General features: G+C 44.5%; 1 protein-coding gene across 1 annotated transcript in view; it reads right to left on the minus strand.

Annotated features, from left to right (window-relative positions):
* Nucleotides 1-424: 424 nt before the first annotated feature.
* LOC126213007 (uncharacterized) overlaps nt 425-25,661 on the minus strand; it is a 38,787-nt gene continuing 13,550 nt past the window's right edge. Inside the window, exons 2-3 of the mRNA XM_049940561.1 lie at nt 11,098-11,677; nt 425-1,085 (exon numbers count right to left, since the gene is read on the minus strand). Coding sequence (XP_049796518.1) covers nt 542-1,085; nt 11,098-11,666 — 1,113 coding nt within the window. The 5' untranslated portion in view covers nt 11,667-11,677 and the 3' untranslated portion in view covers nt 425-541. The remainder of the gene's footprint in view (nt 1,086-11,097; nt 11,678-25,661) is intronic.

Here is a 25,661-nt window from a genome sequence, read left to right on the forward strand (position 1 = left end):
TACATTCCTGTAACTGGTGCACCCAGCACATAAATATTGATTATAAATGCCACAGAAGTGCAAATTCATACTATTAATGGTGATTAACAAATTAGTTTCACAGTGTCGAGGGTAACAACAAAACTGTCACTACATTATTTATATATGAAGATGTGAGATGGGAATGTGGGTCTCACAGGAGACGTGCCAGACACAAGTCCCTGCAGTCGCACTATCCTCCGTGTCCTCGGTGGCTCAGACGGATAGAGCGTCTGCCACGTAAGCACGAGATCCCGGGTTCGAGTCCAGGTCGGGCCACGCATTTTCAACTGTACCCGTCGACATGTAGTGACGCCTGTGTGCAGCTAGGGGTATTCATTTCATTGTAATTTCATCACTACATTAATAGCAGCTACCCCCCGGAAGGCAGTAAATGGAGTAGAAATCCTGCAAAATATTTTATTAGAAAGTTTTCTTTGATACAACTGGAAAAGTAGACTTAAATTACTCATTTTCACAAAATTTAAGAGGTACAAAAGCAGAAAGCTTATTTACACAACATTCAACACACACTGAATAATTGTTTAGTGGATGAGCTCGCCATATCTTCCGGGGTAAAACCTTCGCTATCCTTCGCCTTCTTGTCCGCTCCGGCAAGCAGCAGCATCCGCGTCGCTTCTTTCTTTGTGGTGGTGGCAGCCCAGTGGAGTGGCGTTTTCCCCCAACGATCGCGGGCATCTAACTGCACTGGCGACGTTAGCAGCACCCACAGGATCTTCAAATCACCTCGATAAGCAGCCATGTGCAGAGGTGTCTGCTTGTTCGAGTCTTCCGCATTGACATTTGCTCCCGCATTCAGCAGACACTTGACAGTGCACAGTCCCACATCTGAGGCTTTGTTCGAACTGGAGAACATAGTTGTACCAGCGTTCATCACTGCCAGGTGCAGGGCTGTAAACCCACTGGTATCTCTCGCATCAACTGGTGCACCTTCGGCCAGCAGGTTCTGCAGCTCATCCACTCTGCCACATTTAGCTTCCTCTCTCAGCCTTGCTGCCATGTTCTGTGTCTGGTTCACACGTGAAGTCTGCTTCACAGATGAAGTCCTGCAAAATACACCACAGTTAGCACAATTCTCTACACTGGCGATACGGCACGTGTAATTATTGCGGATGTTACGAATGCGAAAGTAACACTGTCTGTCACGCTTCACAACTAAACCGCTGAACCGAGTGGGATGAAATTTGGCACGGAGATAGCTGGAATGCTGAGGAAGAATAAAGGCTACATTAGAACACGTGTAGTACAAGATATTTACTGACTTGAAGCATATAATGCAAAATATGGAACAACAAGCACTCTTTGGACAAACTATTTACTCTTCAATTTTTGAGCTTTATCATATTTGTGAAAAGACTTTTATTGTTTGATTCAACATAACAAATACAAAGCTAACACAATCCTAAATGTGTTTAATCCGTACTTGCGTACAAACATTATACATAAGCATGTCAAAGAAGGGGAAATCCAGGACGGAATGTAACAATACGAGAGAAGGAAAGTTGCTACTCACCGTATAGCGGAGATGCTGAGCTGCGATAGGCACAAGAAAAAGATTCACACAATCATAGCTTTCGGCCATTAAGGTCTCTGTCAGCAGTACACACACATACACACACGCACACTCACGCAAGCGCAACTTGCACACGCGTCTGCAGTCTCAGAGAGCTGAAACTACACTGTGAGCAGCAGCACCAGTGCATGATGGGAGTGAAGACTGGGTGGGGGTAAGGAGGAGGCTGGGGTGGGAAGTGGGGGACAGTGAAGTGTTGCAGTTTAGACAGAGGGCAGGAGAGAAGGTGCGGAGGGAGGAGAGGGGTAAGTAGCGGAAAGGAGAGAAATAAAAAGAAATTAAAAGACTGGGTGTGGCAGTGAAATGACGGCTGTCTAGAGCTGGAATGGGAACAGCGAGGGGCCTGGATGGGTGAGGACAGTGACTAACGAAGGTCGAGGCCAGGAGGGTTATGGGAACGTAGGATGTATGGCAGGGAAAGTTCCCACCTGTGCAATTCAGAAAAGCTGGTGTCGGTGGGAAGGATTCGTATGGCACAGGCTGTGAAGCAGTCATTGAGATGAGGGGTATCACGTTCGGCAGCGTGTTCAGCTACAGGATGGTCCACTCGTTTTTCGGCCACAGTTTGTCGGTGGCCGTTCGTGCGGACAGACAGCTTGTCGGTTGTCGTGCCTACATAGAATGCAGCACAGTGGTTGCAGCTTAGCTTGTAGATCACATGACTGGTTTCACAGTTAGCCCCGCCTTAGTGACTGGACTGGAGTAGGTGGTGGTAGGAGGATGTATGGGACAGGTCTTGCATCTTGGTCTATTACAGGGGTACGAGCCACGAGGTAAGGGATTGGGAGCAGGGGTCGCGTAAGGATGGAAGAGTATATTGCGCAGGTTCGGAGGACGGCAGAATACCACGGTAGGAGGGGTGGGAAGGATAGTGGGCAGGACATTTCTCATTTCAAGGCACAACGAGAGGCAATCGAAACCCTGGCAGAGAATGTAATTCAGTTGCTTCAGTCCCGTACGGTACTCAGTTACGAGGGGAATGCTCCTCTGTGGAGGGACTGTGGGAGTTTTGGAGGTGGTGGGAGACTGGAAAGATAAGGCACGGGAGATTTGTTTTTGTACAACGATGGGAGGACGATTACGGTCAGTGAAGGCTTCAGTGAGACCCTCAGTATATTTAGAGAGGGACTGCTCGTCACTGCAGATGCAACAACCGCGGGTGGCTAGGCTGGATGGAAGGGACTTCTCGGTATGAAACTGGAGGCATTGCTGGTGGTTAGTATATTTGATATGGACGGAGGTACTGATGTAGTCATCTCTGAGGTGGAGGTCAACATCTAGGAAGGTGGGTTCTTGGGTTGAGTAGGACCAGGTGAAGCAAATGAGGGACAAGTTGTTAAGGTTCCAGAGGAATGCGAATAATCAATCCAGATAGTAAAGGTGAGGACACCTTATTCACATTCCTCTGGAACCTCAACAACTTCTACCCCTTTTGCTTCACCTGGTCCTACTCAATCCAACAACCCACCTTCCTAGATGTTGACCTCCGCCCATATCAAACCTACTAACCACCAGCAATACCTCCTCTTCGACAACTGCCACCCATCCAGCCTAGCCACCCGCGGTTGTTGCATCTGCAGTGACGAGCAGTCCCCCTCTAAATATACTGAGGGTCTCACTGAAGCCTTCACTGGCCGTAATTATCCCCCCATCCTTGTAAAAAAACAAATCTCCCGTGCCTTATCTTTCCAGTCTCCCACCACCTCCCAAACTCCCACAGTCCGGCCACAGAGGAGCGTTCCCCTCGTAACTCGGTACCGTACAGGACCGGAGCAACTGAATTACATTCTCCGCCAGGGTTTCGATTACCTTTCGTCGTGCCCTGAAATGAGAAATGTCCAACCCTCTATCCTTCCCAGCCCTCCTACCGTGGTATTCTCTGTCCACTGAACCTACACAATATACTCGTCCATCCTTACACGACCCCTGGTCCCGATCCCTTACCTCGTGGCTCGTACCCCTGTAATAGACCTAGATGTGAGACCTGTCCCATAAATCCTCCTACCACCACGTACTTTAGTCTGGTCACTAACATTACCTATCACATCAAAGGCAGGGCTACCTGTGAAACCAGTCACGTGATCTACAAGCTAAGCTGCAACCACTGTGCTGCATTCTGTGTGGGCACGACAACCGACAAGCTGTCTGTCTGCACGAACGGCAACCGACAAACTGTGGCCGAAAAACAAGTGGACCACCCTGTAGCTGAACACGCTGCCAAACGTGGTATCCCTTGTCTCAATGACTGCTTCACAGCCTGTGCCATACGGATCCTTTCCACCGACACCAGCTTTTCTGAATTGCACAGGTGGGAACTTTCCCTGCAATACATCCTACATTCCCGTAACCCTCCTGGCCTCAACCTTCGTTAGTCACTGTCCTCACCCATCCAGCCCCCTCCCTGTTCCCATTACAGCACTACACAGCCGTCATTTCACTGCCACACCCAGTCTTTTAATTTCTTTTACTTTTTATTTCTCTCCTTTCCGCTACTTATCCCCTCCCCCTCCGCACCTTCTCTCCTGCCCTCCGTCTAAACTGCAACACTTCACTGACCGCCACTCCCCCCATACTATCCCTCCCCCTCCCCGCCGCAGCCTCCTCCTTAACCCCACCCAGTCGCCACTCCCATCATGCACTGGTGCTGCTGCTCACAGTGTAGTTTCAGCTCTCTTAGACCGCAGATGTGTGTGGAAGCTGTGTGCGTGTGTGTCTACTGCTGACAAAGGCCTTAATGGCCGAAAGCTATGATTGTGTGAATCTTTTTATTGTGCCTATTGCGGCTCAGCATCTCCGCTATATGGTGAGTAGCAACTTTCCTTCTTTCGTATCGACACATAAACGTGTCGTATTTTAGCCATTTAGTGTCACACATCTCTTATACCTTCTGAGATGCTCGAAGACTCACAACAGCATCGTTGAAATGCTCTACGATAAACAGAGATACATAGTGAGGCTACATTTGATTACGATATGCGAGCACTGTCACGGGTAACAAAGATATTTGAGGGCACATAATGTTATTGTACGTACAAATATTATAGTTTCCACTGCGACAAACTACAAATCATTTATTTTTCTTTCATCATTAGTTTAATGCTATTTTAATTATTTTAGAAAGACCACATTTTATTTTAGTACCGTCACCGTCGCTCACCATAACAAAACTACCTATATGCATCACCGGCTCACAGACTTTGGGTTATCTTTGCTGACCCTCAATCAAGAGGACCTAACTTCGATTCCCGGGCAGTCAGATTTTCTCCACTCGGGACTGCCAAATGGGGTCTCCCAGCCAATAAAGCAATACGCACATTTCATTTCATTACACAGGCATGTGAGTGTTGCCATGTTAACAGCTAGAATATACTCATACAATTGTCAACGTGTTTAATTCATACTTCCATACTAATAATATTAAATGAAAAAGTATCTTTATTGTTTAAATTTTTGTAACTAAACTGGTGAAATGATTTTGATGAATATTACGGTATATTGATAATTTTTACTTTTTGGACCGTCTGACTACATCTGAATGAAACCATTTTCGTATCATACGCGTTTTGACTTTATTCTCTGCAAGGCATCTTCAGTGCCCTGGTATATGTACATATTTTTTACTATTTAGTTTACATTCTGGGACAATGTACCTATAGGTTATAAACAGTTCTGGTGGTTGTTTTTGCTATCATTAGTAATATTTTAAATTCTACTTACAGGTTGCACGGACGATTTTCTACATATTACGTTTCTGTTCCATTTTTGGAGCTGTTCCTCTTCTCATAATTGCCACTTTGGTTTTTTTTTTCCAGATTTCACAGCACTAGGAACTGAACACTTGTTTTGGTGCAATGTTTTGGTTTGTGTTGCCAACTGCCAGATGTTATTGCCAACGATTGAATGTGTGCATGCAATCAGATCACAAATACTTCCAAAATTACGCTCAAAAGTTGACAATAACATTCAATCTTTGGTAACAACATCCGACAATTGGCAACACAAAGCAAAACCTTGCATCCCGATCTTTAGGTGTTCAGTTCCTAGTGCTGTGAAATGTGGAAAAAACCCAAAGTGGCAATTATAAGAAAAGGATCAACACCAAAAATGGAATAGAAATGTAATATGTAGAAAATTGTATGCTCAACCTGTAAGTAGAATTTAAAATATTATGACATCATAACAAAAACCAACCACCAGAACTGAAACTTCCTGGCAGATTAAAACTGTGTGCCAAACTGAGACTCGAAATCAGGACCTTTGCCTTTCGCGGGCAAGTGCTCTGCCATCTGAGCTACCCAAGCATGACTCGCGCCCCGTCCTCACAGCTTTACTTCTGCCAGTACCTTGTCTCCTACCTTCCAAACGAGGTACTGGCAGAAGTGAAGCTGTGAGGATGGGGCGTGAGTCATGCTTTGGTAGCTCAGATGGCAGAGCACTTGCCCACGAAAGGCAAAGGTCCCGAGTTCGAGTATTGGTCTGGCACACAGTTTTAATCTGCCAGGAAGTTTCCTATCAGTGCACACTCCACTACAGAGTGAAAATCTCATTCTGGCAACCACCAGAACAGTTTATAACCTATAGGTACATTGCCCCAAAATATAAACTAAATAGTAAAAAATATGTACATATTCCAGGCCACTGAAGATTCCTTGCAGAGAATAAAGGCGAAACGCGTATGGCATGAAAATTGTGTTTGATTCAGTAGTAGTCAGACAGTCCAAAAAATAAAAATTATCAATATACCATAATATTACATGCAACTGAGGAAGACAGGAGTACAAAAGTTGAAGATCTGGATGACGTTTGGTTTAGAGACAGTTTGAACGCTGAGGATGAGCATAGGCTACTTAAAAAAAAATCAATCCCTAAAAGCAAGAAAAAGAAATTGTCCTGAAGAGTGTGATGCGGTGCTTGCTCGTTTATTGGGCAGTGATGGTGCTGGTGATACGCAAGCACATCTGCAGGCAACAGCTAGAACACAATAAGTAATGTAGTAAACTGCAGTGGCATACTAAGGTTAAAAACATATTGGCACTTTCGAGGCAACTTCAAGAAACAATAACAAAGACAAAAAGATTAATATTGCACTAGACATGTAGACTTGTGTAGAAAAGATATTACCCTCACACAAAAACTCTACAACTGTTCCTTGACCACCTTCACCACTCAAAAGATTACAAAAAATTCAAAAACAAAAAATTACAGTGAGACGAAGGGCAGAACTGTCAAGCATGTACTGTTCAGTTGATGACTGCAGCAGCAATGTGGGAGCCAACAATACTGAAGTAAGAGAACGTGTCTAGGTTCCTATTAACATAGGCACAGATGTAATTAAGCAAGACAAAACTCGATGACAAATAAATATTACTGACTTCCACCAACCTACATCAGCATCTACTCCTCGTCACTATCTCAGCAATTTCTGCATGCTGACCTTCATCTGACTGCTTGAAACTTCCTGGCAGATTAAACCTGTGTGCCAGACTGAGACTTGAATACAGCACCTTTGCATTTTGCAACACGCCCTCACAACTATACCTCCACTGGAACATCATCTACCTCCCTAATTTCACAGAAGTTGTGAGGCATACCTGACGGTACTAGCGCTCCTGGAAGAAAGCATACCGTATAGCAATGGCTTAGCTACAACCTAAGGGACTGCGTCCAGAATGTGCAGTGGAATGTGCAACAATTTGAATTTCCCGGTAGATTAAAACTGTCACAGCTTCGAGAGCTGTTAATGAGTCAGTACCTCACTAGCTCAGTCAGAAACAGCGTTTTCCCACAAAAGGCACAGGTTCTGGGTGGAGTCCCACTCTGGCACATAGTTTTAATCCCTCCATTGCCAAATGAAAATTTATTCTGTTCTTCTGGCTTACGCACATAATTTCTCATGACAGTCAATCCTACAGACGTATAATTCTATGAAATGAAATAACACTGTCCAAACAGAGAACCAAAATATTATGCAAATTTTTCTAGATCATTCCCAAATTTTGAAGAACACAAGTAACAATACAAGCAAATGAGTCACTGATTTATTACACAAATCACCTACAATGCCACTGTTAACAGATGGAAATGAGTTTTTAATGTCACAACAATGACAAAATCGTCAGAGAGCACATCCTCACGAGAATCCCATTTGGGAGCAAGAGAGCGACTGAAGGCCTTATAAATAAACTGTCTCAAACATTTGTCACCAGTGCTCAACATAAACAGCCGAACAGGGACTTAAATTCACTCCTTCCAGATGAGTCCAGTGTCTTTAAAACAGTGCCCCCTCATTCCATCATAGTTAATTTTAAAGATAATGTAACATATACTACCACCGAGAACACACTGCGGAAGCCATTTGTGAAAGCTTTGAAGGAGCTGCAGATGGAGCAGTACTGTCTTCCTGCCTATGATGCCCTCTGATAATAGTTCAAGGGCTACAGATGATCACCTCGAGGGCAAATAGTGTTCAACCACGTAATTAGTTAATGTTACCAAGCAACTAGATCATCTACATCCATACTCCGCAAGCGCAAGCCACCTGACGGTGTGTGGCAGAGGGTACCTCGAGTACCTCTATCGGTTCTCCCTTCTATTCCAGTCTCGTATTGTTCGTGGAAAGAAGGATTGTCAGTATGCCTCTGTGTGGGCTCTATTCTCTCTGATTTTATCCTCACAGTCTCGTCGCAAGATATACGTAGGAGGGAGCAATACACTGCTTAACTCCTCAGTGAAGGTATGTTCTCGAAACTTCAACAAAAGCCCATACTGAGCTACTTAGCGTCTCTCCTGCAGAGTCTTCCACTGGAGTTTATCTATCATCTCCGTAACGCTTTTACGATTACTAAATGATCCTGTAACAAAGCGCACTGCTCTCCGTTGAATCTTCTCTATCTCTTCTATCAACCGTATCTGGTACGGATCCCACACTGCTGAGCAGTATTCAAGCAGTGGGCGAACAAGCATACTGTAACCTACTTCCTTTGTTTTCGGATTGCATATCCTTAGGATTCTTCCAATGAATCTCAGTCTGGCATCTGCTTTACCGACGATTAATTTTATATAGTCATTCCAATTTAAATCATTCCTAATGCCTACTCCCAGATAATTTATGGAATTGCTGACCTGCTATGTTGTAGCTAAATGATAAAAGATCTTTCTTCCTTCTATCAACCCTATCTGGTACAGATCTTTCTTTCTATTTATTCACAGCACATTACACTTGTCTACATTGAGATTCAATTGCCATTCCCTGCACCATGCATCAATTCGCTTCAGATCCTCCTGCATTTCAGTGCAATTTTTCATTGTTACAACCTCTCGATATACCACAGCATCATCCACAAAAAGCCTCAGTGAACTTCCGATGTCATCCGCAAGGTCATTTATGTATATTGTGAATAGCAACGGTCCTACGACGCTCCCCTGTGGCACACCTAAAAATCACTCTTACTTTGGAAGCCTTCTCTCAATTGAGAATGACATGCTGCATTCTGTTATCTAGGAACTCTTCAATCCAATCACACAATTGGTCTGATAGTCCATATGCTCTTACTTTGTTCATTAAACGACTGTGGGGACCTGTATCGAACACCTTACGGAAGTCAAGAAACACGGCATCTACCTGGGAACCCGTGTCTATGGCCCTCTGAGTCTCGTGGACAAATAGCGCGAGCTGGGCTTCACACGAACGTCTTTTTTGAAACCCATGCTGATTCCTGCAGAGTAGATTTCTAGTTTCCAGAAAAGTCATTGCACTCTAACACAATATGCGTTCCAAAATTCTACAACTGATCGACATTAGAGATATAAGTCTATAGTTCTGCACAATCCCTTCTTGAAAACGGAGATGACCTGTGCCCTTTTCCAATCCTTTGGAATGCTACGCTCTTCTAGAGAATTACGGTAGACCGCTGCAAGAAGGGGGGCAAGTTCCTTCTCGTACTCTGTGTAAAATCGAACTGGTATCCTATAAGGTCTAGCGGCCTTCCCTCTTTTGAGCGATTTTAATTGTTTCTCTATCCCTCTGTCGTCTATTTCGATGTCTACCATTTTGTCATCTGTGCGACAATCTAGAGAAGGAACTACAGTGCAGTCTTCCTCTGTGAAACAGCTTTGGAAAAAGACATTTAGTATTTCGTCCTTTAGTCTGTCATCCTTTGTTTCAATACCATTTTGGTCAGAGTGTCTGGACATTTTGTTTTGATCCACCCTACCGCTTTGACATAAGACCAAAATTTCTTAGGATTTTCTGCCAAGTCAGTACATAGAACTTTACATTCGAATTCATTGAACGCCTCTCGCATGGCCCTCGTCACACTACATTTCGCTTCGCGTAATTTTTGTTTGTCTGCAACGCGTTGGCTATGTTTATGTTTGCTGTGAAGTTCCCTTTGCTTCTGCAGCAGTTTTCTAACTCGGTTGTTGTACCACGGTGGCTTTTTTCCATATCTTACGATCTTGCTTGGCACATACTCATCTAACGCATATTGTACGATGATTTTGAACTTTGTCCACTGATACTCAACACTATCTGTACTTAAAACAGATACTCTGAAATCTGCTTTTTGTCACTTTTGCTAAACAGAAAAATCTTCCTACCTTTTTTAATATTTCTATTTACGGCTGAAATCATCGATGCAGTAACCGCTTTATAATCGCCGATTCCCTGTTCCGTGTTAACTGTTTCAAATAGTTCGGGTCTGTTTGTCACCAGAAGATGTAATATGTTATTGCCACGAGTCATTCTCTGTTTAACTGCGCAAGGTAGTTTTCAGGTACAGCACTTAAAAAAATTTCACTGGATTCTTTGTCCCTGCCACCCATTATGAACGTTTGAGTCTCCCAGTCTATATCCAGCAAATTAAAATCTCCACCCAGAACTATAACATGGTGGGGAATCTACTCGAAATATTTTCCTAATTATCCTTCAGGTGCTCAACCACAACAGCTGCTGAGTCAGGGGGCCTATAGAGACATCCAATTACCGTGTCTGAGCCTGCTTTAACCGTGACCTTCACCCAAATTATTTCACATTTCGGATCTCCGTCAATTTCCTTCGATACTACTGCACTTCTTATCGCTATAAACACGCCTCCCCTTTCACTGTCAGCCTGTCTCTGCGGTATACATTCCAATCTGAGTTTAGAATTTCATTACTGTTTACATCTGGTCTCAGCCAACTTTCTGTCCCTAGTACTATGTGGTCATTGTGGCCGTTTATTAATGAGAGCAGTTCTGGGACCTTTCTATAGACGCTCCTGCAGTTTACTATTAGCACATTAATATTGTTATTCCCTGTTGCATTTTGCCTACTCCTACCGCGCCGCGTCTCAGGAGGCGTCTTGTTGGGCCTAGGGTGGGAATTCTCTGACCTAAAAAACCCACATGTGATGAGTACAGGGAATTTTTTTGCCTTTTTTACACACACACACACACACACACACACACACACACACACACACACACACACACAATGCTGCTCAGACCTGATGTTTGGTGCTGCTGCCGCCGCCGCCGCCAGAGTGCAGATTTGTACTGCGGCCTCTGCATTGCTCCGCAGCACATTTATCCAACCGGCAGAGATCATCACCTCGGGGTGGCTCGCTATGAAGTTCACAGCTGCACTCTCGAGCTGCGAACAGGAGTGCAGCACAGCTAGGGCTGCAGTGGCGGCAGCGTTGTCCACACTCAGGCCCTGCGCCAGCTGCTGCTCGCACCTCTTTTTGAGCAACGGCAGGTCGTACTTGTCAGAGGCGGCCAACAGCTCGGCTGCCGTGCTCGCTAGCTGCGGAGCTTCGTCGGTGTACACGAAACGCAGCAGCTGCCTCAGCACAGCTTCCCGCACGTCAGTTATCTCGATTCGACGACTGCGGGCTTCTTTCGTGTCGCTCCGGAACGTGGCGGCAAAGACGGGGCTCCTCGCCGCTAACACGAGACTGTGCGCCGGCAGCTGCGAGGTGCCGACCACCAGAGTCACATCCGCACCCTCGCCGGATTCTAACAGAGCACCCATATCGCTCGCGAAACTGCCGTCCTTAGTGTCGGTTGTAGCCATTACGATCACTTCTGAAACACACGTGACACAACTTTAATTTTCAAACGTTACTAAATAGCAAATCTGTAGATTCTTTACATCTCTTATCAAACAAACACGTATTTCTCCTCCCAGCATTCATCCTTATTTAGCAGAATTGTAGTCTGTGTGCCGGTCACAACTACTTGTCTTCATGTATTTATTTCATACCCTGAATTGTCCTGTGGACTGCATTATTCGAGCACTGCTCAGATTAATCTGAATTCACTGTTGTGCTGCCTGTATAAACTACACTCCTGGAAATGGAAAAAAGAACACATTGACACTGGTGTGTCAGACCCACCATACTTGCTCCGGACACTGCGAGAGGGCTGTACAAGCAATGATCACACGCACGGCACAGCGGACACACCAGGAACCGCGGTGTTGGCCGTCAAATGGCGCTAGCTGCGCAGCATTTGTGCACCGCCGCCGTCAGTGTCAGCCAGTTTGCCGTGGCATACGGAGCTCCATCGCAGTCTTTAACACTGGTAGCATGCCGCGACAGCGTGGACGTGAACCGTATGTGCAGTTGACGGACTTTGAGCGAGGGCGTATAGTGGGCATGCGGGAGGCCGGGTGGACGTACCGCCGAATTGCTCAACACGTGTGGCGTGAGGTCTCCACAGTACATCGATGTTGTCGCCAGTGGTCGGCGGAAGGTGCACGTGCCCGTCGACCTGGGACCGGACCGCAGCGACGCACGGATGCACGCCAAGACCGTAGGATCCTACGCAGTGCCGTAGGGGACCGCACCGCCACTTCCCAGCAAATTAGGGACACTGTTGCTCCTGGGGTATCGGCAAGGACCATTCGCAACCGTCTCCATGAAGCTGGGCTACGGTCCCGCACACCGTTAGGCCGTCTTCCGCTCACGCCCCAACATCGTGCAGCCCGCCTCCAGTGGTGTCGCGACAGGCGTGAATGGAGGGACGAATGGAGACGTGTCGTCTTCAGCGATGAGAGTCGCTTCTGCCTCGGTGCCAATGATGGTCGTATGCGTGTTTGGCGCCGTGCAGGTGAGCGCCACAATCAGGACTGCATACGACCGAGGCACACGGGGCCAAAACCCGGCATCACGGTGTGGGGAGCGATCTCCTACACTGGCCGTACACCACTGGTGATCGTCGAGAGGACACTGAATAGTGCACGGTACATCCAAACCGTCATCGAACCCATCGTTCTACCATTCCTAGACCGGCAAGGGAACTTGCTGTTCCAACAGGACAATGCACGTCCGCATGTATCCCGTGCCACCCGACGTGCTCTAGAAGGTGTAAGTCAACTACCCTGGCCAGCAAGATCTCCGGATCTGTCCCCCATTGAGCATGTTTGGGACTGGATGAAGCGTCGTCTCACGCGGTCTGCACGTCCAGCACGAACGCTGGTCCAACTGAGGCGCCAGGTGGAAATGGCATGGCAAGCCGTTCCACAGGACTACATCCAGCATCTCTACGATCGTCTCCATGGGAGAATAGCAGCCTGCATTGCTGCGAAAGGTAGATATACACTGTACTAGTGCCGACATTGTGCATGCTCTGTTGCCTGTGTCTATGTGCCTGTGGTTCTGTCAGTGTGATCATGTGATGTATCTGACCCCAGGAATGTGTCAATAAAGTTTCCCCTTCCTGGGACAATGAATTCACGGTGTTCTTATTTCAATTTCCAGGAGTGTATATGAAACAATTTTCCTTCATGAGATCTGTCACCAGAGCTGCTTCTTATGGATGAGCCAGTATTCATTCCAGGAAAAAACTTCCTATCAAACACTGCATAATGAAAAACCGTTTACTATTTCAGAGAGAAAAAACACAGCAGAAGTCCCCTTTGGTGTGACGGTGACAGGAATGTTTCGGTTCGTGCCCCGCTTAAATGATGTGTTTGGTTACACTGTTTAAAAAGTTAAAAAAAGTGATACCAAAATAAAAAAAATATTTCCCTGGAAGATCTGGGGAATACTTCCCTGCCTCTCCTCCAGAACACACACACACACACACACACACACACACACACACACACACACACTTGAAATGGAGGCAAGAGCTTGAGGAAACAATAACTGATCAAAAGGCAGATATATGTGTCTGGATGAGCACTGAACTACAAGAGGATGGGCCAGCCACTTGGTGACACTCGACCTCCCACCTATGAGCTTAGGCTGTGGCCCAAATATGCTTTCTTACTGTCGTCTGACTGTCAGACAATAAAGAGGTCAGCTTCACCAGTCAAATTTAGTGTTATCACCTGGAAAGAAGATAAAATGCACTATTAAAATGTGGTACAAGGTGACTGTACACCATAAGTACCATATTCTGCAGTGGGTGGGATCCCGCCTCCCCCACCCCAAAAACAAATTCAGGTATAAAGCCACGCTTTTATATATAACGTACAAATCACAGAGTTCAAGGTGACTTTGTGTCGTCACAGTGGATGCTGTGAGCTACACCACGGCCAGACAGTCCATTTCCTCGACCGTAGCTTGTCGTCTTTCACTGCCAGACACTCCTGCTGTAAGAGTTTCTGACTTTCTGACTCGAGAGCAGGGGACTGGCACACACTGTCACACAGGCTCCCCTGCAAGCCTTCTTGGCTGAGGTATCTGTTAGCTCGTTTCCCCATACTTGAACATGTCTCTATATCCGGCAGCACAATATGTACTACTGTAGTGAGACACAAAGAGAGGCTTCTGTATTCTGGTTTTTTTTTCTCTGCTGGGTTCGTAAGTTTTGGTGCTTGTTGTGCACAGAGGGAATCACATCAAATGGGAAATTTCTTCCCCTGATGAAATATTGCGCCCCAGTGCCTTCACGGTTCCTTAGCACTAGGTACTCTCTCATCTTGCAACGAAGTTGAAACCTGAATGACCTCAGCGAAGGCTACTGAGCAGCCAAGTGCATCACATGGTGATTGTATGAACTATTTTAAAAACAGACTACATTTTGAGAGCATTCTTTTTCGAACATAGTTAATTCTAAAATAATAACGGGCTTTGTAAGATGCTAAGATGGGTTTTTACTATATACTATTGCATAACAACAATATAAGCCACACACATTTCTGAAAGAACACCGTCACGGAGTGGAACACATGTGAAAGGGGATATGAATACACTTTGAAAGTTCATTTACACTTCCTCACTTTTGAGAGATCAAATCAACTTTGTGTGTGTGTGTGTGTGTGTGTGTGTGGTGTGGTGTGCGTGAGAGAGAGAGAGAGAGAGAGAGAGAGAGAGAGAGAGAGAGAGAGAGCGAGAGAGAGAATCATATTTATTCCTACATCTCTAATAAGCACACTAGAAAAAAATTGGTCCATCCAGGACATATCATACTGATACCATGTAACAGAAAATATGGCCTTTATAACAGCTTCAATTCAGTGAGGAAGAAAATTGACAAATTTATCAGGTAGGCCAAAGTCACTTAGCAATGATTAAATTGCACAGAGCTACCCAATCCATTAATGATTCCTATGTTTCACCCAGTGCTTCAAATAGTCCCAGATCTTTCCTACAGGTTCGAGATCAGGTTAATAAGTAGGTCGGTCGAGGTGCAAAAGTGTCCCAGATTTTCTGTTAAATGAGGAAACATATGACTGTACGAGGTGCATTCAAGTTCTAAGGCCTCCGATTTTTTTCTCCAGACTGGAAAGAGATAGAAACATGCGCATTGATTTAAAATGAGGCCGCGTTCATTGTCAATACGTCCCAGAGATGGCAGCACCGTACAGCAGATGGAATTTTACCGCCAGCGGCGAGAATGAGAACTGTTTTAAATACTTAAAATGGCGACATTTTCCTTACTTGAACAGCGTGCAATCATTCGTTTTCTGAATTTGCATGGTGTGAAACCAATTGAAATTCATCGACAGTTGAAGGAGACATGTGGTGACGGAGTTATGGATGTGTCGAAAGTGCGTTTGTGGGTGCGACAGTTTAATGAAGGCAGAACATCATGTGACAACAAACCGAAACAACCTCGGGCTCGCACAAGCCGGTCTGACGACACGATCGAGAAAGTGGAGAGAATTGTTTTGGGGGATCGCCGAACGACTGTCGAACAGATCGCCTCCAGAGTTGGCATTTCTGTGGGCTCTGTGCACACACTCCTGCATGACGACCTGAAAAGGTGAAAAGTGTCATCCAGGTGGGTGCCACGAATGCTGACGGACGACCACACGGCTGCGCGTGTGGCACGTTGCCGAGCAATGTTGACGCGCAATGACAGCACGAATGGGACTTTCTTTTCGTCGGTTGTGACAATGGATGAGACGTGGATGCCATTTTTCAATCTAGTAACAAAGCACCAGTCAGCTCAATGGAAGTACACAGATTCACCGCCACCAAAAAAATTTTGGGTAACCGCCAGTGCTGAAAAAATGATGGTGTCCACGTTCTGGGACAGCGAGGGCGTAATCCTTACCCATTGCGTTCCAAAGGGCACTACGGCAACAGGTGCATCCTACGAAAATGTTTTGAAGAACAAATTCCCTCCTGCACTGCAACAAAAACATCCGGGAAGGGCTGCGCGTATGCCATTTCACCAAGACAAAGACAACGCACCCACACATCGAGCTAACGTTACGCAACAGTTTCTTCGTGATAACAACTTTGAAGTGATTCCTCGTGCTCCCTACTCACCTGACCTGGCTCCTAGTGACTTTTGGCTTTTTCCAACAATGAAAGACACTCTCCGTGGCCGCACATTCACCAGCCGTGCTGCTATTGCCTCAGCGATTTTCCAGTGGTCAAAACAGACTCCTAAAGAAGCCTTCGCCGCTGCCACGGAATCGTGGCGTCAGCGTTGTGAAAAATGTGTGCGTCTGCAGGGCGATTACGTCGAGAAGTAACGCCAGTTTCATCGATTTCGGGTGAGTAGTTAATTAGAAAAAAAATCGGAGGCCTTAGAACTTGAATGCACCTCGTAGTGTGAAGCCCTGGCTCACCAAATCGTAATGCCAGGAGTAACACCACAGTGGCATTGTTAAGAATAGGTCCTCTCCCCAGATGAGCACCGTACTCGACCATTGTCATCTGGAGTAGTGCAGAACCATGATTCATCAAACACAATGTGAGGCCATTCTTTAGTAATCTACATCTACATATATACTCTGCAAACCACCATGACATGCGTGGCAGAGGGTACATCCCATTGTACCAGGTATTAGGGTTTCTTCCTGTTACACTCATACACTGAGTGCAGGAAGAATGATTGATTGAATGCCTCTGGGCGTGCAGTAATTATTCTTGCCTTATCCTCAAGGTCCACCTGTGAGCGATACCGTATTTCCTCGAATCTAAGCCGCACTTTTTTTCCGGGTTTTGTAATCCAAAAAACCGCCTGCGGCTTAGAATCGAGTGCAAAGCAAGCGGAAGTTCTGAAAAACGTTGGTGGGTGCCGCCACAACTAACTTCTGCCGTTGAATATATGTAGCGCTACACAGGCAAGCTCTGTAGGCAGGAGGCACAAAGATAAATACTGGCACCAAATCCTCTGCGTCAGTAAATAAATTTAAAAAAAGGTGGAAGACGAGCTTTTTTTCTCCGCTCCGAGTTTCGACCACTGCATTTTCATACATTATCCAACGAAGTAAATACAAATTCCGTATTGTTCATCTTCGAATGTAGCAGCATTTCAATGTACTACAAAAATCCGACTGGCAAGTGGCAAGACTACTTGGGATGTTTGTCAATATGGCCAACTCTACGTTCTGAATTTTATCCTACCTGTGAGAAGAGATGGTTGCTAATAGGAACTTCTATGAATTGTGAATCGCATGCAGTATTCTCTTCACCATAAGAATAATATGAATATAAACATTTTGCCATGTATTGTTTCGTGTTTGCTGCTATCTCATTTAAATCCTGTCTGCCTAATAAACTACGAAACTAGAATGAGACAACTCCAAACGCAGAAGAATATACATATGTCATGTTTATATTCGTATTATTCTTACGCCTAATAGTGATACAGTCAGAAATGAAGCACAGCAATTGACTAGATTTTTAAATCTAAGATGACTCTAATTTCTGTGCAGAATGTAATGTACTAAAGAGGCGCCTGCAACGATTTTCAAACGGAGAAAAATTGTCGCTAAAATCTCGTTCAGAACATCTTCTATCAAACGCAGTGTAAGTAACAACAAATAGCAGTATCTTGCCATTGTTTCGCTAATGAGACAGTGGTAGTGCGCACTAAATCAAGCCATGCCGCAAGGCGCGAGCGGTGACAGGCCGTAAACACGCACCATTAGAATGCGACAAACAATGCATGACACAGTACAGTAATGCATTTTCAGCTTAGAGTGACGTAAACACTTATAACAAAGAAAACGACGCTTTTCAGATCAAAGAAAAATAAGCAATCAATTCAAACTGAAGCACATGAAAAAGGAAGGGTACCCGTATAAATACGCACGGAGCACCTGACGCATAGCAATGGCTACCTGGTAAAGCTTAACTGCTAAGGTTACGACTCGAACCAATCCACTGTAGCTGTTTCGTCATTCATTCAACCTAAATTGTGTCTCCTATTACAATGGACCAACTTTGTTTCGATTTGGAGATGCGGCCTAAAACTTTTCTCTCCCCTTGAATTCGAGTCTCAAATTTCAGATGCGGCTTAGATTCGGGAAAATTTTTTTTCCTTGATTTCGAGTCTCATTTTTCTGGTGTGGCTTAGATTCGAGTGCGGCTTAGATTCAAGTAAATACGGTACGTAGGGGTTTGTAGTATATCCCTAGTGTAATCATTTAAAACGAATTCTTTAAACTTCGTTAGTAGGCTTTCTCGGGATAGTTTATGCCTGTCTTCAACAGTCTGCCAGTTCAGTTCCTTTGGTATCTCTGTGACACTCTCCCATGGATTAAACAAACCTGTGACCATCTGCACTGCCCTTGTCTGAAAACTTAAATTTCCCCTAGTCAAATGCTTTTCAGAAATCAAGAAACACTGCATCAACCCGTTGCCTCGATCCAAAGCTTTCGGTATGTCACGAGAGAAAAGTGCGAGTTGGGTGTTACACTATCAATGTTTTTTAAATCTGTGCCGGTTGGCACAGCAGAAGTTATTCTGTTCGAGATACCTCATTACATTTCAGCTCCGAATATGTTCTAAGATTCTACAACAAATCGACGTCAAGGATACTGAATGGTAGTTTTGTGCATCATTTCTGCTCCTCTTCTTGTAGACAGGTGTGACCTGTGTCTTTTTCCAAGAACTAGGCACGGTTTTTGTTCGAGGCACCTACGATAGATTATAGTTAGAAGAGAGGCTAACTCGGCCACAAATTCAGTACACAGTCCGACAGGGAATCCATCGGGCGCTGTAGCTCCGTTCAATTTTACAATTTCATCTGTTTCTCTCACAACTCTAAACGCAGCTGTCAGTGTTACGATGTTAATGGCAGACCATTCCCTAGTCCAGCTGCTGCTAATCTCCAACCAATCGTGTGGGATGACAGAAGTTGCAAGGAATCCATTACCTATTCTCAAACTGCAGCGACAGCTGTGAAGGGGTTACAATGTGCTCAGTATACATGGCTATCCTCCCTTATGGTAGTCAGATGTGGTCGACCGGTACTTCGACAGTGAGTACGAGCGCCTTCAGATACCCGTGCAGACGACATCGAGCCACTGTCAAATCGAAAGCACCGTAAATCTGGATACTGCAAGATCTGAACAACTGGCCAAAGAGAATCACAATGACGCTCCTTTCCAACTCTGTCCAATACTGATACTGCTCCCTCACACAAGTATGTGGCATCTACATCTACACTCCAGCCACTACGTGATGTATGGCAGAGGGTACCTTGAACCACCACTAGTCATTTCATTTCCTGTTCCATCCCAACCACTTAAGCAGTTGTCAAGAATGAGTCGCACTAGAGTTCTGTACGCAGTTGCCTTTACAGACGGTCCACAGATTCCTTAAACTCACCCAATACGCTGAAGCTGGCAAGTTGCCTTTCCTACTGCAGTCATTACACGCTCGCTCCATTTCGCATAGCTTTGTAACATCATACCCGTATTTGGGAACCGATTCCACATGCTTGTACCTCTGTTAACAGTCACCTACATGTCAATCACATTGATCATACAACATCCGATCGTGTTTGTGTCCCTTTTCTAACAACACTAACATTAATGTGCTCTGCTGGCCATTCTACTCTCACAGAGAATTGCAACTCAAATAGTTTTTATACCCACCAATAGCACATACATGTACAAAGTTAAATTGACATCCAATTGTGGATGCTTCAATTTTTTTGTCAGGCAGTGTATATCAGGAAGAGAAATGGACAAAGGATCTAGTTCTGAGGTTCACCTTCTGTAACTGTTTCAATGGTACATTGAAAGTTCACAGTTTAACATCAATTTGTATATTAGTTTAACGCATTGCTTACGATTCAACAGGTATGCGGTTATAATGCGCACGGATCGATCCCCGGTAGATTATGACTTCAGCTTTCTTAGAAGTAACCTATGGTTTACAAAGCCTAAAGCTTTTGCCAGGTCTAAAAATACGTCTGTAATAGGCATCCTCTGGTCCAACAGACAGAAAGCTATGGTCATGCTTAGCTCTTTTTTGGAGCCTGTGACAAAAATCTATTACCACTTTGAATTTTGTGAAAGAGTCAATATTCTGGAAAGGGCAATCATTTCAAATATCTTGCTAAATATGGGAATTAATGAGTCGTCTATAGTTGGAGAGTGCTTCCGCACTTCTATTTTTATACAGTGGTTTCACAGTACTCACTTTTAGAATGGTTGGATGCATATTTATAGTAATGCTGCAGTTAATCAGACATGTAAGACATTTTAAGAGTCCTTTTAAGCACACCTGCAATAAGTATGTCATGCCATTCAGATTCCATCACCTGACAAAAGTAGCCAGAATAACGAAAATCAAATCTACCATATTTAGGCAAATCTAAAGCGCAATTGAATGTAATATGGACACTTATTTTAAAAATTAAAATAATAAGAAAGACTTTGTTGGCACATCACAGGTACACAAAATTTATTTTACACAATACACAAAACTACCAAAACAACAACTCTTAATCCCCTGTTAAGTGATACAGTCATTATTAAAAAAGAATGCTCAACTTTATTACCTACATGACATGGAGACATACATACCATAAATTACAGGCATTACTAATCATTATTCACAAATGTCATAATTACTGGTATCCTCTGAGGAGCCTGCACCAGAAATAGGTTCAATTTACTCTTTCCCTATCATTCTCTGTGTCCTTCCAGAGCACATCATCTTCACTGCCATCCAGAGTATTTGAAATATAGCATTTCTTGAACAATTTAATGATCGCAGGTGCTTCGATGCTTTTCCAGGCAGCCAAAAACCAGTCTGCAATAATCTTGGGCGCAGCACTCTTAATTTTCCCTGACAGAGTCAGCTCACAGTTTGATTAATAAATCCAATTTTCATACTGTTCCTGAAAGTAACTTTTGACAGATTTATTTATACTAACATCCAGAGATTGTAACACAGAAGTCATTCCTCCAGCACTGGTTAGGCTGTGGATCTTTGTTATTATGTCGTCAGTGAGATGACCATGAAATGCATCAAGGCAAAGCTTCGCTGGTGGTTTGGAAGGCCCGCCATGACATAGTTCTCTTATGTATCACAGCTAGTGAAGCATTAACGTTTCTGTCATTCATCCCTTCTCCCGATTTCGAACAGTGTCATCATCAGGGGACAGCTTTTCATTTTTAGAGATCTTGGGTCAGATTTCCAGACTTAAGTGGGTGTGCCATTTTTTTTTTATAACACGAGACGCCACGCTGCGTACTTCGTACACGCGTAAAGTTTTGTTTCCATTTGTTGTTGTTGTGGTCTTCAGTCCTGAGACTGGTTCGATGCAGCTCTTCATTCTACTCCATCCTGTGCAGGCTTCTTCATCTCCCAGTACCTACTGCAGCCTACATCCTTCTGAATCTGCTTAGTGTATTCATCTCTTGGTCTCCCTCTACCATTTTTACCCTCCATGTTGCCCTCCAGTACTAAATTGGTGATCCCTTGATACCCTAGAACATGTCCTACCAACCAATCCCTTCTTCTAGTCAAGTTGTGCCACAAACTCCTCTTCTCCCCAATCCTATTCAATACCTCCTCATTAGTTACGTGATCTACCCAACTAATCTTCAGCATTCTTCTGTAGCACCAAATTTCGAAGGCTTGTATTCTCTTTTTGTCTAAACTATTTATCGTCCACGTTTCACTTCCATACAAATACTTTCAGACACGACTTCCTGACACTTAAATCTATACTCGATGTTAACAAATTTCTCTTCTTCAGAAACACTTTCCTTTCCATGGCCAGTCTACATTTTATATCCTCTCTACTTCGACCATCATCAGTAATTTTGCTCCCCAAATAGCAAAACTCCTTTACTACTTTAAGTCTCTCATTTCCTAATCTAATTATCCTCCGCATATTGCCCAACTTAATTTGACTACATTCCATTATCCTCGTTTTGCTTTTGTTGATGTTCATCTTATATCCTCCTTTCAAGGCACTATCCATTCTGTTCAACTGCTCTTCCAAGTCCTTTGCCGTCTCTGACAGAATTACAATGTCATTGGCGAACCTCAAAGTTTTTATTTCTTCTCCACGGATTTTAATGCCTACTCCGAACTTTTCTTTTGTTTCCTTTACTGCTTGCTCAATATACAGATTGAATAGCATCGGGGAGAGGCTACAACCCCGTCTCAAAAAACAAGTAAGTTCCTACACGCCCATGTCAGAACCTCGGAACACTAATCCGAAAAAGGAGTTAAAAGGAACTACACATTTCCTAATTGATGGAAGGAAAGAGCGAAAGAACCACAAAATACACTGTAGAGACAATGGCAATCACGAACTTAGGATTAAATGTTCTCTGCCATATTGCTACGATGGATAAAAAGTAAAACACGGTTGACAGACCGGGTGTCATTCGCTAAGACAGCCAATAACTCAAGACGGCAAACACACATCAGAATGTAAGTGGTTAAAAAAAAGGAAATGGCAAACAGTCAGGAAATGGCAAACCCTCATAGGTTGATGATAGTGAGCACAAAATGGCGAGGGAGCACCACTTAACAAATGGCAATGGCTGAAAAGACACTGCCCAATATGCAACCTAGCTAAAATGATGTCCTCAGGGCGAGGGGCTGAGAGAAGGCTGGTCAAGTCACTGGGAGAGGTTTAATTGCCCGGAGCTTGTGCCCGTGAAGGGAAGATCAGTGGTGATGCCAAAGTGACACCACCTGCCGATAGGTGGCAACAAAGAGCACTGGAAGAATTACCAGGCCAGGGTAGGAGGACTGCAGCCTCGGCAACAGTGCCAGTGGCCTCGTTTCCCACGGGACCGACATGACCCGGGACCCACATAAACATCACAGTGGGTCCATCAAGACTGAGCAATTGGAAGATTCCCTGGACCTGTTGCACTACAGGATGGACTGTATACAGCAAACAGATACTAGGCAGATTACTCTGCTGTAACTACTGAGCAGTGTTCCGGAAGCCGATACCGAAAATCGTCAGTGCCGACGCGAAGGCACACCCGGTACCACAGTCACTCCGACAGCCACCAGTGTACGCAAAGGTACTATCACAAGAATCCGTGCAAAGGTCGAGAAACTTACAGCTATAGCAAGTGTCTGGGGTAGTATCCTAAGGAAGCAAATGAAGTCCAAGGTGAGCACCGGCCGCCGCACGAAGCCGAGGTGGTGAAGGGTTCACACCTGTCGGGAAAGTTATAGGTAGTGTGAAGATAAGCTGCCGGAGCAATAGCTGAAAGCAAACTCCGTGAAGTAACATAGAAGAGGGATGCACCCTATATTGGTAGCCAAACAAGTCATTGAAGAAAGATGCTTCGGTTGATTGGTCGGTTGGTTTAAAAGAGGGGGGAAGAAGGGACCAAACTGTGAGGTCATGTCCCTCGTTCCAGGTAAAATAATTACACAAGGGAAAGAAGAAAAGGAGACGTACAGCACAATAACAGGAAAAAGGAAGAACCAGAAGAACAACAGAAGGACAACCAGCACTACCGTTGACAAAACAGGAAAAGAAAATCACAGAAGCAAGGAACTGTTAGAAGAAGTAAAAACAGGAAAGCAGATGACTGTGGCTGGCTGACCACACGAATAAAAAGGAAAAGCCAGCCACTCTGCGACACACTGAAACATCCACCCTAACAGCTTTAGAGTGGAGAACACAAAGGGACAAAGGACATGCACTAAAACTTACACAGGATGATAAAGCACCGTCACATATAAAACGTGTAACTAAATTAGCTGATAAGGCCTCGTCAGCTAAAATTAATGGCAACGAGTCCGGTACCTGAAGAGTCCTTCGCAGGGCAGCCAAGATACGGACCACTGTCAGCCGGGCGCCGCACCGACACGGAGGTGGGTCATCACGGCGCAAGAGGTAACCGTGTGCCACCCGAGCGTGGCCAATGCGGAGCTGGCAGAGAACCACAGAGTCCCTGGGAGAGGCCTGCACGAAGGTGGCTTAGGACGGGTGGCCAGGCGTGGCAGACAAACAGCATGCGCATACACAGAGGAGAACATCGTGTCGGTATGACAGCAGTAGTTGGGCAGCTTCTGTATGCACTCTCAACCGGGTTTGCGCAAAAGGCGCCCGTAACCAAATGGATGCCACGACGGTGGACTGCGTTGGGAAGGTGCGAGATGGACAGATGTGCAGAGGTACAAACGGACCACCCACAGTTTAGTTTCAAACGGACAAGGGACGAGTACAAACGGAGGGGAGTATTACGATCAGCTTGTAGTGGTTAAATAATAAAAAAGAAAAAGAGAAGAAAAGAAAGGATTGAAAATGTGGGAAGAAAAGGTGAATAAAAAGTGGGTTTTAAAATCGTTAATGACTGTGAAAAAAGTGAAAGAATGAAATGCAAATTGGACTTTTTATTACAGAAAAGTTATCGGACTTCGTGATTCGGAAAAGCTATTGTTGGGTTGGTCCTTGTGGCGTTTCTGAGCAAAAGTCAAACCAATTTCCACTACAAAAATTATTTGAAAAGAGACAGCGAATAACAAATGTAACTGACAGGGGGAAATGGCGTGGATAAGAGTTCATCCTTTACCACGTTAACATGTCTTCTTTCGTGCGGCGTCCAGGTCTTAAAAAATCTCCTACTTCATTTCTGCGTGAAAAGTCTGCTCCGAAATCTTGCAATCGTCCAGGAATCACTAATTTATACAAATTAAAATCATCTTGATACTGAATGCAATTTAATTTACTTTGCTACTTCCATCCTCCGAATTTCATAACAATTTCCGCAATATGTCTACACATTAAAATCAGGTCAAGACTAGCAAATAAGTTTTTTATGTCTGCATTGAGCTTCCGCTCTTGAGAGACAGTAGACGGATAGAAAACAAAAAAAAGAGTTACAATTTTAGTATTTGCTCTGCCGTCGAGCGCTCATACAGCTGCGACGGTATAATTTATATTTGAGGGAAATTCAAAGTCCCGCTACAAGCACCCCAGGAAATACCACTGAGGACACACAGGACACTGAGGGATCGGGTACAGTGGTCGGTCAGGTAAGACACGTAGGAGGACCGAGAAAGTTTCCTATTGAGCACGAGTCCCAGGAACTTCTTAGTTTCAGTGAACAGAAGAGCAACAGGCCCGAGATGTAAAGAGTGGAAAAGTAAAACCCACTGTCAAAGTACACAAATTAAAATGTGAAAACTACAAAATACTGTACAATGACTGAATCTAATCTGGCAAACGTTTGGCTTGCTTCTTTCAGCCAACAAAGCACAAGAAAATTTCTGTCAGTATTGTCAATCATTATTAATAGGCCTAAAGGAAAGAAAATTGTGCGTGTCAATCATTATTTTGTTTTATTTTGTCTACAAAGCAAAATAAATTTATTACTGAGTTAATCCATTAAGAAACTAATGATAATTAGCACAGTAACTTCTTTCCTCCT

Source organism: Schistocerca nitens, chromosome 11 (genome assembly GCF_023898315.1).
Source record: "Schistocerca nitens isolate TAMUIC-IGC-003100 chromosome 11, iqSchNite1.1, whole genome shotgun sequence".
In the NCBI taxonomy this organism is placed as follows: domain Eukaryota; kingdom Metazoa; phylum Arthropoda; class Insecta; order Orthoptera; family Acrididae; genus Schistocerca; species Schistocerca nitens.